This window comes from Dendrobates tinctorius, unplaced genomic scaffold (genome assembly GCF_039654945.1).
Source record: "Dendrobates tinctorius isolate UK_male_01 unplaced genomic scaffold, ASM3965494v1 ptg000010l, whole genome shotgun sequence".
NCBI lineage: Eukaryota > Metazoa > Chordata > Amphibia > Anura > Dendrobatidae > Dendrobates > Dendrobates tinctorius.
This window is the reverse complement of record NW_027361678.1, coordinates 11,201,896-11,215,472: the sequence shown is the minus strand read 5'-3', so window position 1 is coordinate 11,215,472 and position 13,577 is coordinate 11,201,896. Positions and strand designations below refer to the sequence as shown.

Genomic DNA, 13,577 nt, shown 5'->3' with positions numbered 1-13,577 from the left:
CTCTTCAGATTGACGTGGTTTTAGAATTGAGAGGTTTCTCCACATATTACATGGTGCGGCAGTGATGTCCCTTTCCTATTTTCTAATATCCATCCCCCACTACTCGATCTAGCGGCTTTTCTGTTTTTTTTCCACTTTCTTTTTTGTGATGCTTTGATTGAGAATTCACAATGCATGCTAGGATACACAAAGGAATAGTCATCAGTGGCTGTGGACACTTCGATCGCCTCTGCCCTCTCCCTGAAATAAAGGCTCATCAGGGAGCAGAGGCTATGGACACTACGATCACTTCTGCCCTCCTAAAATGAAGGCTCATCAGGGGGCAGAGGCTGCGGTTGTAGTTATCAAACAGAGCAGTGAGGGAATGATGGGGAATTTTTATTGCAAGTATATTAGAAAATAGTTTCGATTATGGAACTAAACAGAGTAGGATTTTGGAGGAAAATTACTTTGGTCTTCGGACCACCTATTTATTTTGGACTGACAACTCATAACTTTACAGTTTATTAATTTTCCTCCCTTTACATAGCGCCACAATATTTAGGAGCGCTTTACAGACATCATCACTGTCCCAATTGTTGTGGTACATAGAGAATATAGACTATCACTATGTTTGTGGAATGTAGAGGATCTGTAGAACTCGGGAAACCCATGCAAACTCACGGAGAGCATACAAACTCCTTGCAGATATCGTCCTTGGTAGGATTTGAACCCAAGACCCCAGCGCTGCAGGGTTACAGCTCACCAGTTGGACTCATAAATTATACTTTCAAGCTTAGAGATCATCCCTGGCAGATTATTGGTGTCATTCATCATGTATCATAGCGTAATAACAGAATTATACATAGATCTGCTCCCCCAGTCCATAGTTCTGCTAACACACGGGAGATCTGCTCCCTCAGTCCATAGTTCTGCTAACACACGGGAGATCTGCTCCCCCAGTCCATAGTTCTGCTAACACACGGGAGATCTGCTCCCCCAGTCCATAGTTCTGCTAACACACGGGAGATCTGCTCCCCCAGTCCATAGTTCTGCTAACACACGGGAGATCTGCTCCCCCAGTCCATAGTTCTGCTAACACACGGGAGATCTGCTTCCCCAGTCCATAGTTTTGTTAACACACGTGGTGAAGCTTCATTCATTGTCCTGGATGTGCTTTGTAATATCTCTCAACCTTAGTAAACCCCAATAATGACGATCACCCACCCCCAGTCGCATCCCACTGGCAAGATGCACTCCACGTTACTTTTCACTTAGGTAGGGCCAATGTTACCTCTCCTCTCTTTATATGATGCCGCTCTTACCTCTCCTCTCTGTATATGATGCCGCTCTTAACTCTCCTCTCTGTATATGATGCCGCTCTTACCTTTCCTCTGTGCATATGATGGTGCTCTTACCTATCCTCTCCTCTCACGTCGCCTCTCCTCTCTATATATGATGCCGCTCTTACCCCTCTCCTCTCTGTATATGATGCCGCTCTTACCTCTCCTCTCACGTCTCCTCTCCTTTCCTCTCTGTATATGATGGCGCTCTTCTCCTCTCCTCTCTGTACAGGATGCTTCTCCTCACTCCCGGCCTTCGGCAGTATTGCTGTGTTCAATATTTCCTATGTCTTTCTCACCTTTGTCATCTTGTCACCCCCTGCAGGTCATGAACTGGTTCTGGGCTGTCGTCTACAGCTTCACTCAGGAGGAATTGGCTCGTCTGCTGCAGTTCACAACCGGCTGCTCTCAGCTGCCTACCGGGGGATTTGCTTCTCTTTGTCCAAGCTTCCAGATCATTGGAGCCCCTGCTCATGGCACGCTGCCCACCGCACACACCTGGTAGGTGCAAATGTCAGGCCTGTCGCTATGTTCCCCAGGGAGCTTTCAGCTGTGGAGCCGGTTCTGTCAGAGTGTTTGGTCACACGGTCGCCTTGCCTGTGCTCTGCTGCCGCCGTCGCCCCTCGGTCGCTTTGCCTGGGCTCTGCTGCTGTCGTCCCTCGGTCGCCTGGGCTGTGCTGCCTTCATTTCTCAGTCGCATGGCCTGGCCTCTGCTGTCACCACCCCTCGGTCACCTGGGCTCTGCTGCCGCTACCCTTCGGTCACCTGGCCGAGGCTCTACTGCCGCCATCCCACTGTCACCTGTTTGGGGCCTTGCTCTGCTAATAATACTACTTTCATTTCTATAGTGCCAACATATTCTGCAGCGTTGTACAATAAGCGGGACAGGTAACATCAGACATTACAGAGGAACACATATTTTACTGGTTACAGGAGGAGTGAGGGTCCTGTTACTCTTAATCTACATCCATGAGTAAATAGGAGGACACGATGGGTAACAAGCTTGTCTTGTATGGCCCGGCCATCATTCTAATAAATAAAGCATTTCACATCAGCTGTAGGATCCGTCACCAGCCAGGATCTGTCTAAGTACAGTCACCAAGTTCTATTGGGTGAATTGAGGATGTGGACACAGATGAGTTGGAAAGCACAGAGTCTGAGGAAAATGTAGAGAGAACAGGGAAGAGTTAGAATGGTGAAGGTGATAGACCTGTCTAATGATGTGATTTTAGGGCTTGCTTAAAAATGTGGGGGCTGGTATTAATCATCCCAAGGTAGTGTATTCCAGAAAAATAGCACAGCACCAGAGAAGTATTGGAGATGGACTTAGATCAGTTGCAGAAAGGAGAGCATGGGTAGAGTGGTAGATGAGATGTAGGGCGGTGCAACACTGTGGAGAGGACAGTTAGGTGGTACACAGAGATGAGGAGGAGATGTTGATCTGTGTACCACTGTGGAGAGGACGGGTAGGGTGATTGATAAGGAGAAGATGCATGGTGGTGCAACACACTGGGGAGAGGATGGGTAGGGTGGTAGATAGATGAGGAGATGCAGGGTGGTGCAGCATCGTGGAGAGGATAGGTAGGGTGGTAGATAGTGGAGGAGATGCAGGGCGGTGCAGCACTATGAAGTGGACAGGTAGGATGGTAGATGGGGAGAACTAGGGCGGTTGAGCACTGTGGAGAGGATAGGTAGGGTGGTAGATGGGGAGGAGATCTAGGGCGGTGCAGCACTGTGGAGAGGATGGGTAGAGTGGTAGACAGGTGAGGAAATGTAGGGCCGTGCAGCACTGTGGAGAGGATAGATATTGTGGCAGATAGATGAGGAGGAGTTTTAGGGCTGTGCAGCATTGTGAAGAGGACAGGTAGGGTGGTAGACTGAAATGAGGAGGATATGTGGGATGGTGCAGCACTGTGGAGAGGACAGGTAAGTGGCAGATGAGGAGATATAGGGTTGTGCAACACTGTAGAGAGGATGGTAGATAGTTAACAGATGAGAAGATGTAGAATGGTGCAGCACTGTGCAGAGGACGAGTAGGGTAGGAGACAGATGATGAATGTTGGGTGGTGCAGCACTGTAGAGAGGACGGGTTGGTGGTAGACAAATGATGAGATGTTGGATGATGCAGCACTGTGAAGAGGGTGGTAGATGAGATGTTGGGTCATGTAGCACTGTAAAGAGGGTAGTTAGGGTGGTATACAGAATAGGAGGAGATGTTGGATGGTGCAGCATTGTGGAGAGGACAGGTAGGTGATAGACAGTTGAGGAGATGTAGGGCGGTGCAGCACTGTAGAGAGCTTTGTGGGGGAGAGTGATTAGTTTATATTTTATTCTGTAATGGATGAGTAACCAGTGCAATGACAGGGTGGAGCCATTGGTTTAGAGGCTAGACAAGAACATGATCCTGACTACCGCATTCGAGAAAAATGTGCAGATGAGAAAGTTTGGTTAGGAGACCGATCATTAGAATTGCAGTAGTCCAAACAAGAATGAAAAAGAGCGACAGTGATTTTTCAGTTTCAAAGGTAAGAAAAGGTTAGATTCTGGAAATGTTTTTAAGATGCGGGTGTCATGAGAGATTGATAAGATATAGGGAATAATAGAAAGCTATTTGTCAAATATAACCCTAAGGGGTGGATCACACATCCGTTTTTTGACGTCCGCCAAAATCCGCCATTTTTTTTGGCGGATCCGTTTTTTTCCCCATAGACTTGCATTAGTGGCTAAAGCGGATCCGTCCAAAAAAACGGATCCGGTAGCATCCGTTTGTGGCAAAACGGAAACAGATCCGTTTTTTCACATTTTGGCGGACGCCAAAAAACTGATAGGCCTGTTTCACACAAAACAGCGAGGGTGCTTCTGCGGCGTCATGGTTGAACCACTGAAGGCGATTGTAATATTGGTTTTAGGTAGGATAGTAGAAGAGGAAATACAAGAAGTTCAGATTTGAAGAGATTGGGTTTCAGATAAAGGGAGGACATGATGTTAGGGACAGCGGACAGACAATAACTGGTGTTTTGTAGTAATGCAGGCGTGATGTCAGGAGAAGAAGGTGTATAATTGGTGTCATGAGTATAGAGATGGTGCAGGAAACCAAATCTACTGATGGACTGTCCAATAGGCATGGTGTAGAAAATGAAGAGGAGGGGGCCTAAACAGTGAAAAGCGGTGTTCTATGACTGAACCCTGTGGTACCCCAACTGTAAGAGGAGTGGACTTAGGATTGAACCCTGAGGAGCCCCAACCAAAAGAGGGGAGCTAGTACTGAACCCTGATGAGCCCCAACATTAAGAGGGGACCTAGGACTGAACCGAGGAGCCCCAACAGTAAGAGAGGATCTAGCACTGAACCATGAGGAGCCCCATCAGTAAGAGGAGGTAACCTAGGACTGAACCCTGAGGAGCACCAACAGTAAGAGGGGACCTAGGACTGAACCCAGAGGATCCCCTACAGTAAGAGGGGATCTAGCACTGAACCCTGTAGAGCCCCAACAGTAAGGAGGAGTCCCAACAGTAAGAAGAGGTGACCTAGGACTGAACCCTGAGGAACCCTTGAAAGTATGGGGAAGGTGAGGCCTAAGAGCTGCCAAAATATACTGTGAAGGAGTTGTCATAGAGGTAGGAGGAGAACCAGTAGAGAGCAGTGTTCTTGAGCGGAGTATAGTGAGGAGCTGGTCATCCGCAGGGTCAGATACTGCAAAGAGATCCAGGAGAATCAGCAGTGACCATTAGATTCAGCTGTTAATCATTAGCCACTTTAGTGAGGGCAGTTGCTGTAGGGCGTGAAGAGCGGAAACCAGATTGTAAAGGGTGAAGATGAGCGTTATCAGAGAGATGGCGGATCAGTCTGGCGTGGACCAAGCATTTCAGTTTAGAAATGAAGGAAGATAGTGACCGGTCTGTAGTTAGAGCAGTTGTAGTCCAGGGGTGTTTTTTAAGTAAAGGGGTTATGATGGTGTATTTGAATGAAAAGGGAAAGATGCTGGAAGAGAAAAATTAAATATTTTAGTTAGGTGAGCAGTGACAGCTGGGGAGAGGGACTGAAGGAGATGTGAGGGAATAGGGTCATTGGTGAAGGTTGTATGGCGAGAATTAATCAGTTGGGTAAGTTTGATTTGTGGGAGGGAAGGGGATCCAGGGTATGAGGCTATTGTGTGGATCTGGGCAATTTTTTTTCTAGGAAATACACTCTTAAGTGGCCAGATCGTCAGCACTGAGGTTGGTGACAAGGTTTTATACATTAGGGTTCAGGTGGCAATGCAGAGTTTTGAAGAGTCGTTTGGGATTATTGGACAGTGATGTTATGTGAAGTTGCAAAGTCCCTTTTTTACCAGATTGAGTTAAGTTTAAGCTTGAACTTGTAGTGTATGGAGTCTTCTGCCAGAAGTTATTTTCTCCACAGATGCCCGCCACCTGCAGAAAACATATTTTTCTGGGTTTCTATCATCTGTACCGGGTCGTTCTGCATATAGCCGCTGCTGCGTCATTCAGGGCATTCTGCGATGTCTTATAATGTGGCAGAGCTGAATCTGGTCAGGAGATGAATCAGATTGGAGCAAAAGCAGAGTGTAGATTGTTTATAAGCTGCTGTGTATTGATGGCATGTAGATTTCTGTGGCTACCACCCCAAGGCTGTGTCAGAGTACTGCGTACATCAATGAATGTCCATTATGTCATGTCCCTGCCATGTGTCCTGAGGTATCCTGGGTGTATGACCTCTTCTCTTCCAGACTGGAGGACACTGTCACTTGTGGCCACAGGCTGGCCCCAAAAAATTCTTTGCTTTGGCAAAATATGCTCCGTTTCCTCAAAAACAGAAAAATCATAGGTGTTGGCCCTTGTACATGTAGACGCTAGAGTGAATATGCTCACTGGGCTCCTCCACGCTGGGCAATGCAAATGTCCGTGTATAATGCTGATTTCTCTTTGCAGTTTTAACCAGCTGTGTTTGCCCACTTACGACTCATATGAGGAGATGCATCGGCTGCTGAAGCTCGCCATCAGTGAGGGCTGTGAGGGTTTCGGTATGGTGTGACGATGCCTGTGATTCTCTACAGTTCAGTCATCGGGCCGATCGGGGAGAAGCTGGAGCCGATGTTCACTCATCTGGAAACTAGCAGAACAGAACAGAGCAGTGGCTTGGGGGCTGGCTCCCTGCTGGGTGAGGGCAGTGGTGGTCCTCCTGGCTGGAGCTGGTTCCTTCGTGCAGCCACTCATTACATTGGCATGGTGACAATAGTCCCAAATACTGAAATAGCTGAGGTGGTGTGTGACCCAGCATCCATCTGCCATTATCTTAAAACGACTTCTGCCCCCCCCCAGCAGTCCCATCGCTATTCGCATTCATGTATTAATGATCGCTCCTCCATGTCTAATGAATGAGGTACAAGACTTGCACAAGAAGCGAACGGTTTATTGTGGCACTTGGAGGATCATACAGGAAAAAAATAAGTTTTATTAAAAATTAGAAAGACATTTCAATTTCTTGTTTGTGTTAAAACTGCACGGCAGTTAGCAGCGTGGATTATAGGGTCCAGGGGAATGTGACTGTGACTCAGCCGTCAGTGATCTCCACCGGGATCAGCCAGCAGAACAGGTTCTTGGAGTCGGCGTCGTGCAATTCCCACTTCACCACCAATTTCATCTGCAGGTAAATAGAACAGGTGAGCACCTATGCTGGGTGGGGTCCTGCTAGCCCAGCACCCCCTACTTACCTTGGGGTACATAGGTTTGATGTCCATCTTGGTGAGATAGGTGTAGGTGGCACCGTTCTTCAGAGGGCAGGCAATACCACTTTTACACCCATCTGACTCTGGGAGCGGGAATGGCACTGGCAACCCTTCTATGATGCCATGGACGATCGCACTGCAGCTTGGGGTCACCTCATCTGTGCACAACAAACCAACAAGCACGATGGGAGTGGAAGGATATGGGGGGTAGAGTGGGAAAACAGGTTCTGAAGGGAAGGTGCCCAACTTACCGCTTATGAAGGTCACATTAATAGAGTAGCTACTGCCCCTCACCAGGGGGCATGGCTGCTTAGGACATGGAGACACATCCACACTAATCAGTTTCCCCCGATCGCAGCCTGCAGGAAGGAGATGCCAGGTAAGACCCTAAACACATATCAGCAACCCATCCCCCACTCCCATTTACTCACCACAGTCTTTGTACACAAGAGGTTCATTGAACACAATAGGGATGAAGAAGAGCAGCAGCAGCTCAGCCGGACAACCCAGAAACATGATTCCTGCTGCTGAGAGGAAGCACAGAGTGAAGTGAAACATTCCTTACCAACTATGTAGAAATGCTCAATTCGTCAAATTTGGGAGGTACAGCAAACTCTATTGCAGATTATTGCAACGCACTTCGATTCTCACATCAGGGTCCTTCTTCAGGTTCATGGACTTAAATACAGATACTCAAAAGGTTCAAAACCACCAGGACGGCATGGAGTAATTTATATATGGAAAGAAATACGAAATAAAAATAATCCCAAAACATTACTATTTAGGGATTAAAAAGCTTGTATTCAAGTCCATGTCACGCTGCACAAGGAGTCACGCTGTAGGGCTGTGCAGCATTGGAGAAACTGGGACTGGTGTAATAATCCTCCATGTATCGGGCACCGGCTATTAGATTCCATATCAGCTGCTACAATTCTCACTGGGAAAGTTTTAAGACCAAGCCACACTGCAGACTAGTGAAAAAGGAGGGTCCTGGGTGGCTTCTCCATGCCTCTGTGCAGGATAGGCAGAGACCTGTCAATCCAGGGCAGCTATCGAGGAGAAGCCACTGGGGAATCGTCTGTGCAACAAGTCTCCAGCGCTGCTCAGTAACTGGCAGCTACAGCGTCCCTGGTTGAGATGATACAGCCACAGGATAGGACACATGTATCAGATGGTAGGTTGCCCTTAAGTAATCTAGTTTTCTCATCACCAGCAGCTTCAGCTTGCAAAGGGAATCAGTCAGCAGTTGTTTGATGTGTAATCAGAGAGCAGCTCAAAACTCTGATTCCAACAAAAACCTGCAGCCAGATTTTATTTAAAGAGTACACAGGAATATTCTTTGAATATAAAACCCTAAATAGCAATATTTTGGCACCCTTTTCACATGACAGTCATTGTTTCCTTGTTTAAAATCTGCACACTTTTTGTTCAGCTGCTTTTGAAACTTGTGTCTCTATAGCGCATGAAACAGTGTCCACCTGGCTGAAGGAGCCTGAAGTGAGAAGAGAACCATGGTGCTTTAGCCCCCCATATTGGGTGGCCCTTGGTGGACTTGGTCACTTTACGCTCTTCATGGTGTTTACTTTTATAAAGTCCATCACTCCCAGGAGAGAGAGGACACATATCACTCTAGTCATTCACCCTGATGTAGGATCACAGAGGGGACGCCTGCCCTTCTTACTTTGTCTCCATATCACTATAAAGAAAGGAAAGGCCCAAACTGCGAGAGTATCTCTAAATATTTATGCTGCCCGAGTTCTTAAATTGTTGCTGCACAAACTACAGACCCCTCCATCCCCCTCTCTATTCCTGCAGACCCCTCTGTCTCCTCTCTCCCTCCCAGCAGACCCCCTCTCGCTCCTTCAAAGCAGATCCCCTCCGTCCCCTCTCTCCCTCCCAGCAGACCCCCTCCGTCCCCACTCTCTCCCTCCCAGCAGACCCCCTCTCGCTCCTTCAAAGCAGATCCCCTCTCTCCCTCCCAGCAGACCCCTCCGTCCCCACTCTCTCCCTCCCAGCAGACCCCTCCGTTCCCACTCTCTCCCTCCCAGCAGACCCCTCTGTCCCCACTCTCTCCCTCCCAGCAGACTCCCTCTCGCTCCTTCAAAGCAGACCCCCTCCGTCCCCTCTCTCCCAGCAGACCCCCTCCCGGCAGACCCCCTCCGTCCCCTCTCTCTCCCTCCCGGCAGACCCCCTCCGTCCCCTCTCCCTCCCGGCAGACCCCCTCCGTCCCCTCTCTCTCCCTCCCGGCAGACCCCCTCCGTCCCCTCTCTCTCCCTCCCGGCAGACCCCCTCCGTCCCCTCTCTCTCCCTCCCGGCAGACCCCCTCCGTCCCCTCTCTCTCCCTCCCGGCAGACCCCCTCCGTCCCCTCTCCCTCCCTCTCGGCAGACCCCCTCCGTCCCCTCTCCCTCCCTCTCGGCAGACCCCCTCCGTCCCCTCTCTCTCCTTCCCGGCAGAACCCCTCCGTCCCCTCTCTCTCCCTCCCGGCAGACCCCCTCCGTCCCCTCTCCCTCCCGGCAGACCCCCTCCGTCCCCTCTCCCTCCCGGCAGACCCCCTCCGTCCCCTCTCTCCCTCTCAGCAGACCCCCTCTGTCCCCTCTCTCTCCCTCCCAGCAGACCCCCTCCGTCCCCTCTCTCCCTCCCAGCAGACCCCCTCTGTCCCCTCTCCTTCCCAGCAGACCCCCTCCGTCCCCTCTCTCCCTCTCAGCAGACCCCCTCCGTCCCCTGTCCCTCCCGGCAGACCCCCTCTCTCTCCCTCCCGGCAGACCCCCTCCGTCCCCTCTCTCTCCCTCTCGGCAGACCCCCTCCGTCCCCTCTCTCCCTCTCAGCAGACCCCCTCCGTCGCCTCTCAGCAGACCCCCTCCGTCCCCTCTCTCTCCCAGCAGACCCCCTCTGTCCCCTCTCCCTCCCAGCAGACCCCCTCTGTCCCCTCTCTCTCCCTCTCAGCAGACCCCCTCCGTCCCCTCTCTCCCTCTCAGCAGACCCCCTCCGTCCCCTCTCTCTCCCTCTCAGCAGACCCCCTCCGTCCCCTCTCTCTCCCTCTCAGCAGACCCCCTCCGTCCCCTCTCTCTCCTTCCCAGCAGACCCCCTCCTTCCCAGCAGACCCCCTCCGTCCCCTCTCTCCCTCTCAGCAGACCCCCTCCGTCCCCTCTCTCCCTCTCAGCAGACCCCCTCCGTCCCCTCTCTCTCCCTCCCGGCAGACCCCCTCCGTCCCCTCTCCCTCCCTCTCGGCAGACACCCTCCGTCCCCTCTCCCTCCCTCTCGGCAGACACCCTCCGTCCCCTCTCCCTCCCTCTCGGCAGACACCCTCCGTCCCTCTCTCCCTCCCGGCAGACCCCCTCCGTCCCTCTCTCCCTCCCTCTCGGCAGACCCCCTCCGTCCCCTCTCCCTCCCTCTCGGCAGACCCCCTCCGTCCCCTCTCCCTCCCTCTCGGCAGACCCCCTCCGTCCCCTCTCCCTCCCTCTCGGCAGACCCCCTCCGTCCCCTCTCCCTCCCTCTCGGCAGACCCCCTCCGTCCCCTCTCCCTCCCTCTCGGCAGACCTCCTCCGTCCCCTCTCTCTCCTTCCCGGCAGACCCCCTCTCTCCCTCTCCCGGCAGACCCCCTCTGTCCCCTCTCCCTCCCTCTCAGCAGACCCCCTCCGTCCCCTCTCTCTCCCTCCCAGCAGACCCCCTCCGTCCCCTCTCTCCCTCCCGGCAGACCCCCTCCGTCCCCTCTCTCTCCCTCCCGGCAGACCCCCTCCGTCCCCTCTCTCTCCCTCCCGGCAGACCCCCTCTCTCCCTCTCCCGGCAGACCCCCTCTGTCCCCTCTCTCCCTCCCGGCAGACCCCCTCCGTCCCCTCTCTCTCCCTCCCGGCAGACTCCCTCCGTCTTTTCTCTCTCCCAGTAGAGTAGACCCCTTCCAACCGTTCCTCCATGCCTCACCTCTCAGCTCAAGGGTCTTGTGACTTCTGGTCCGCCCTTCCGCATTGCCCAAGTGACGTCACGTGACGTTTTTAGTTCTCCAATCAGAGTGGCGGACGCTCGGGGTGCGATGGCGGCAGCGCGTGCCCTGTGTTCGGTGTTGAGGCCTCGGCGGAGGTGAGCGGTGCTCGGGGTTCCTCCCTGTTCTCCGCCTCCCGTTACCGACCTTTGCGTCCTCTCACTGTTGTTGGGTCGTTACATTGTGTCTGACACCCGGGACATGCGGAGACAAGAACGGCAGTGCCCCGTCCGGTGCATACAGGACGAGTAGTCTACAGTGCGACACTAACCCGCGACCAACCTCCCCCGACCGTCACCTGTGTTCTCGATTGCTACACTGGATCCCAGGTCCCCAGCCACCACGATAACTCGGAGGAACTGGGGGTCGGGAGGACCGAGGGGACTGGAGGAAGGGGGGAGGACCGAGACGTCAGGTGGGAGGAAGATGCAGCAGGGCTGAGGTGGTCTGGAATGGGGAGGATGGACGCTTCTGGCGGGAGGAGGACGAAGGGATCTGGAAGATGGAGGGGGTCTTCTGGGAGGAAGGTGGGGACGGGTCTCATGGTGTCCGGACAGAGATAGCGGCCTATTTCCATTGTCCACTTGGGTATGGGGAACATTCAGGACAAGCTCGTGTTGCTCTGTACATGAATATTCGTTGACATCTTGTCCTTGGGGGTTTGCTCTAATTGGCCCGTTGTCTTCTGCAGGAGCCTCCTTTCCTTGTGGGCAGCGTTCAGCCGGCCTGTGCGATGTGCATCTGACGTGGCAGCGGATGGAGAAGTTTACCTTGCGGAGAGCTGTGTGCGAGTAAGAGCTGTCCCACTTGTAGCTCATGGAGGTTGGCACCTTGTTCACGCTTTATGGGAGGTCATTGCTACTGTGAGCACCCCCAAATGAGACACAGGTGTGAATGGCGCCATCCCCTAGTGACAATTGGTCTATAGATCTCGCCATATAGAGCAGGTGACATCTTGTGTAGTGACGCTGCGTCACATCTGCATTACAGAGACTGCGGCAAGTGATCAGCGGCCCCGAGTTCCTGAGGCTTCAGGTGGACAGCGGCGGATGCTCGGGATTTCAGTACAAATTCTCTCTGGACACGTGTGTGACAGACGAGGACAGGTGAGGGGCCACCGAGAAATGGTGAAATGCAGGCCAGGGCTCAGAGAACACAAAAGCAGAAGTGAAAATCATGAAGCAATGTGGTGGGGACTGAGGAGGGAGGGAGAAGAGGAGAGAAGGGGAGGAGGACGAGCGGGCAGGGGGGGAAGAGAGGACGAGCGGAGGTGGGAGAGGTCGAACAGAGGGGGGAATGGGTTAAGCGGAGGCAGGGAGAGAGGAAGACTGAAGGGGGGATGGGACAAGCGGAGGCAGGGAGAGAGGAAGATCAGAGAGGGGATGGGACGAACGTAGGCATGGAGAGAGGAAGAGCGGAGGGGGGGATTGGGACGACGGAGGCAGGGAGAGAGGATGAGCGGAGGGGGAATAAGAGGACGAGAGGGGAGGAAAGAGGACGAGCGGAGGGGGGAAAGAGGGGGAGAGGAAGAGTGGGGGGGGATAGGACGAGCAGAGGGGGGAGAGAGGAGGAGGAAGAGAGAACAAGTGGAGGGGGGAAGGGAGGTAGAGCTTGAGAGAACGAATGGACTGGGTGCAGAAGACAATGAGAGGGCCACAAGCCAATGAAGTAAGAACAAGAGGAGAGATGATGAGCGGAGGTGGGAGGAATGGAGTGGAGTTGATGAGTGAAGTAGTATAGGGGAGGGGACAATCGGGGAGAGTGGCAGGAGGGGAAACATGATGTGTGGAGGAAGGGGAGAGTTGATGAGTAGTACGAGAAGATGAAGGGGGGGGATGATCAAAACATACAGCAGAGACATACAGTAGATATAAAAAATCTACACACCCGTTACAATCCTTGTTTTAGTCATGTAGAATTATTGCAGACACGCATCTCTGTGGGGCGGCAGTGCACGGATCTCTGTGGGGCGACAGTGCATGGATCTGTTGGGTGGAAGCACATGGATCTCTGTGGGGCGGCAGTGCGTGTATCTCTGTTGGGCAGAAGGATGCAAATCACTGCTTGGCGGCAGCGCTCGGAAATCTAAGGGGGGGCAGCACCTGGATGTCTATTGGGCAGATGCGCACAGATCTCTGTTGGGCGGCAGAGTGCGGATCTCTGTGGGGCAGCGGTGCATGGATCTTTCGGTGACTTTTCAGTTGCAAATATTTTGGATGATTCAGCAGAAGATGTGGAAGACACCCAATGAATCACAGGTGGAGTTGGGTTCACACTGTCTCTCTCTCACCCACAGGGTGTTTGGTGAGGACGGGGCACACGTGGTGGTTGATGTGCACAGTCTACAATTGATCCGAGGAAGCACCATTGAATATTGTGAGGAGTTGATCAGAAGTTCCTTCCAGCTTACGCACAACCCTCAGGCTGCGCACGGCTGCTCCTGCGGAACCTCTTTCTCCCTTAAATTGTGATGACATGGACTTCATCTCTCCGTCCATGTAGCGAATCCCCGTACACTGCTCTGTAAATAAACCTGTATCATAACTACAA

General features: G+C 52.5%; 3 protein-coding genes across 5 annotated transcripts in view; 2 read left to right on the top strand and 1 right to left on the bottom strand.

Moving 5' to 3' along the window:
• The window catches only part of AREL1 (apoptosis resistant E3 ubiquitin protein ligase 1), a 21,135-nt gene extending 14,339 nt beyond the window's left edge, over nucleotides 1–6,796 (top strand). The window contains exons 18-19 of the mRNA XM_073586822.1: nucleotides 1,648–1,823; nucleotides 6,254–6,796. Coding sequence (XP_073442923.1) covers nucleotides 1,648–1,823; nucleotides 6,254–6,356 — 279 coding nt within the window. The 3' untranslated portion in view covers nucleotides 6,357–6,796. The remainder of the gene's footprint in view (nucleotides 1–1,647; nucleotides 1,824–6,253) is intronic.
• Nucleotides 6,714–11,106, bottom strand: NPC2 (NPC intracellular cholesterol transporter 2). 3 transcript variants are annotated; one of them, XM_073586855.1, is made up of 5 exons: nucleotides 10,970–11,106; nucleotides 7,482–7,577; nucleotides 7,302–7,409; nucleotides 7,036–7,208; nucleotides 6,714–6,965 (listed from the first exon to the last, which is right to left on the bottom strand). In XM_073586855.1, exons 2-5 carry the CDS (start codon nucleotides 7,564–7,566, stop codon nucleotides 6,876–6,878), a joined length of 456 nt encoding a protein of 151 aa, XP_073442956.1. In that variant the 5' UTR covers nucleotides 7,567–7,577; nucleotides 10,970–11,106; the 3' UTR covers nucleotides 6,714–6,875. The 3 variants fall into 3 exon arrangements, with proteins under 3 accessions (XP_073442956.1, XP_073442948.1, XP_073442941.1); XM_073586847.1 differs by having other exon boundaries at nucleotides 7,482–7,574; nucleotides 10,970–11,105; XM_073586840.1 differs by lacking the exon at nucleotides 10,970–11,106 and adding an exon at nucleotides 8,634–8,688.
• Nucleotides 10,995–13,577, top strand: ISCA2 (iron-sulfur cluster assembly 2). Its single transcript, XM_073586866.1, has 4 exons — nucleotides 10,995–11,125; nucleotides 11,719–11,818; nucleotides 12,018–12,133; nucleotides 13,324–13,577. Exons 1-4 carry the CDS (start codon nucleotides 11,079–11,081, stop codon nucleotides 13,496–13,498), a joined length of 438 nt encoding a protein of 145 aa, XP_073442967.1. The 5' UTR covers nucleotides 10,995–11,078; the 3' UTR covers nucleotides 13,499–13,577.

What these genes read in the sequence shown, in the direction of transcription:
- NPC2 (XM_073586840.1), bottom strand. Translation starts at nt 8,673, where the DNA reads ATGTGTCCTCTCTCTCCTGGGAGTGATGGACTTTATAAAA. An exon ending in GAGTGATGGACTTTATAAAA is followed by an intron (nt 7,578 to 8,633) that starts GTAAACACCATG and finishes GCTTCCTCTCAG; the next exon opens with CAGCAGGAATCATGTTTCTG. An exon ending in TCAAACCTATGTACCCCAAG is followed by an intron (nt 6,966 to 7,035) that starts GTAAGTAGGGGG and finishes ATTTACCTGCAG; the next exon opens with ATGAAATTGGTGGTGAAGTG.
- ISCA2 (XM_073586866.1), top strand. Translation starts at nt 11,079, where the DNA reads ATGGCGGCAGCGCGTGCCCTGTGTTCGGTGTTGAGGCCTCGGCGGAG. An exon ending in GTGTTGAGGCCTCGGCGGAG is followed by an intron (nt 11,126 to 11,718) that starts GTGAGCGGTGCT and finishes TGTCTTCTGCAG; the next exon opens with GAGCCTCCTTTCCTTGTGGG. An exon ending in TTGCGGAGAGCTGTGTGCGA is followed by an intron (nt 11,819 to 12,017) that starts GTAAGAGCTGTC and finishes TCTGCATTACAG; the next exon opens with AGACTGCGGCAAGTGATCAG.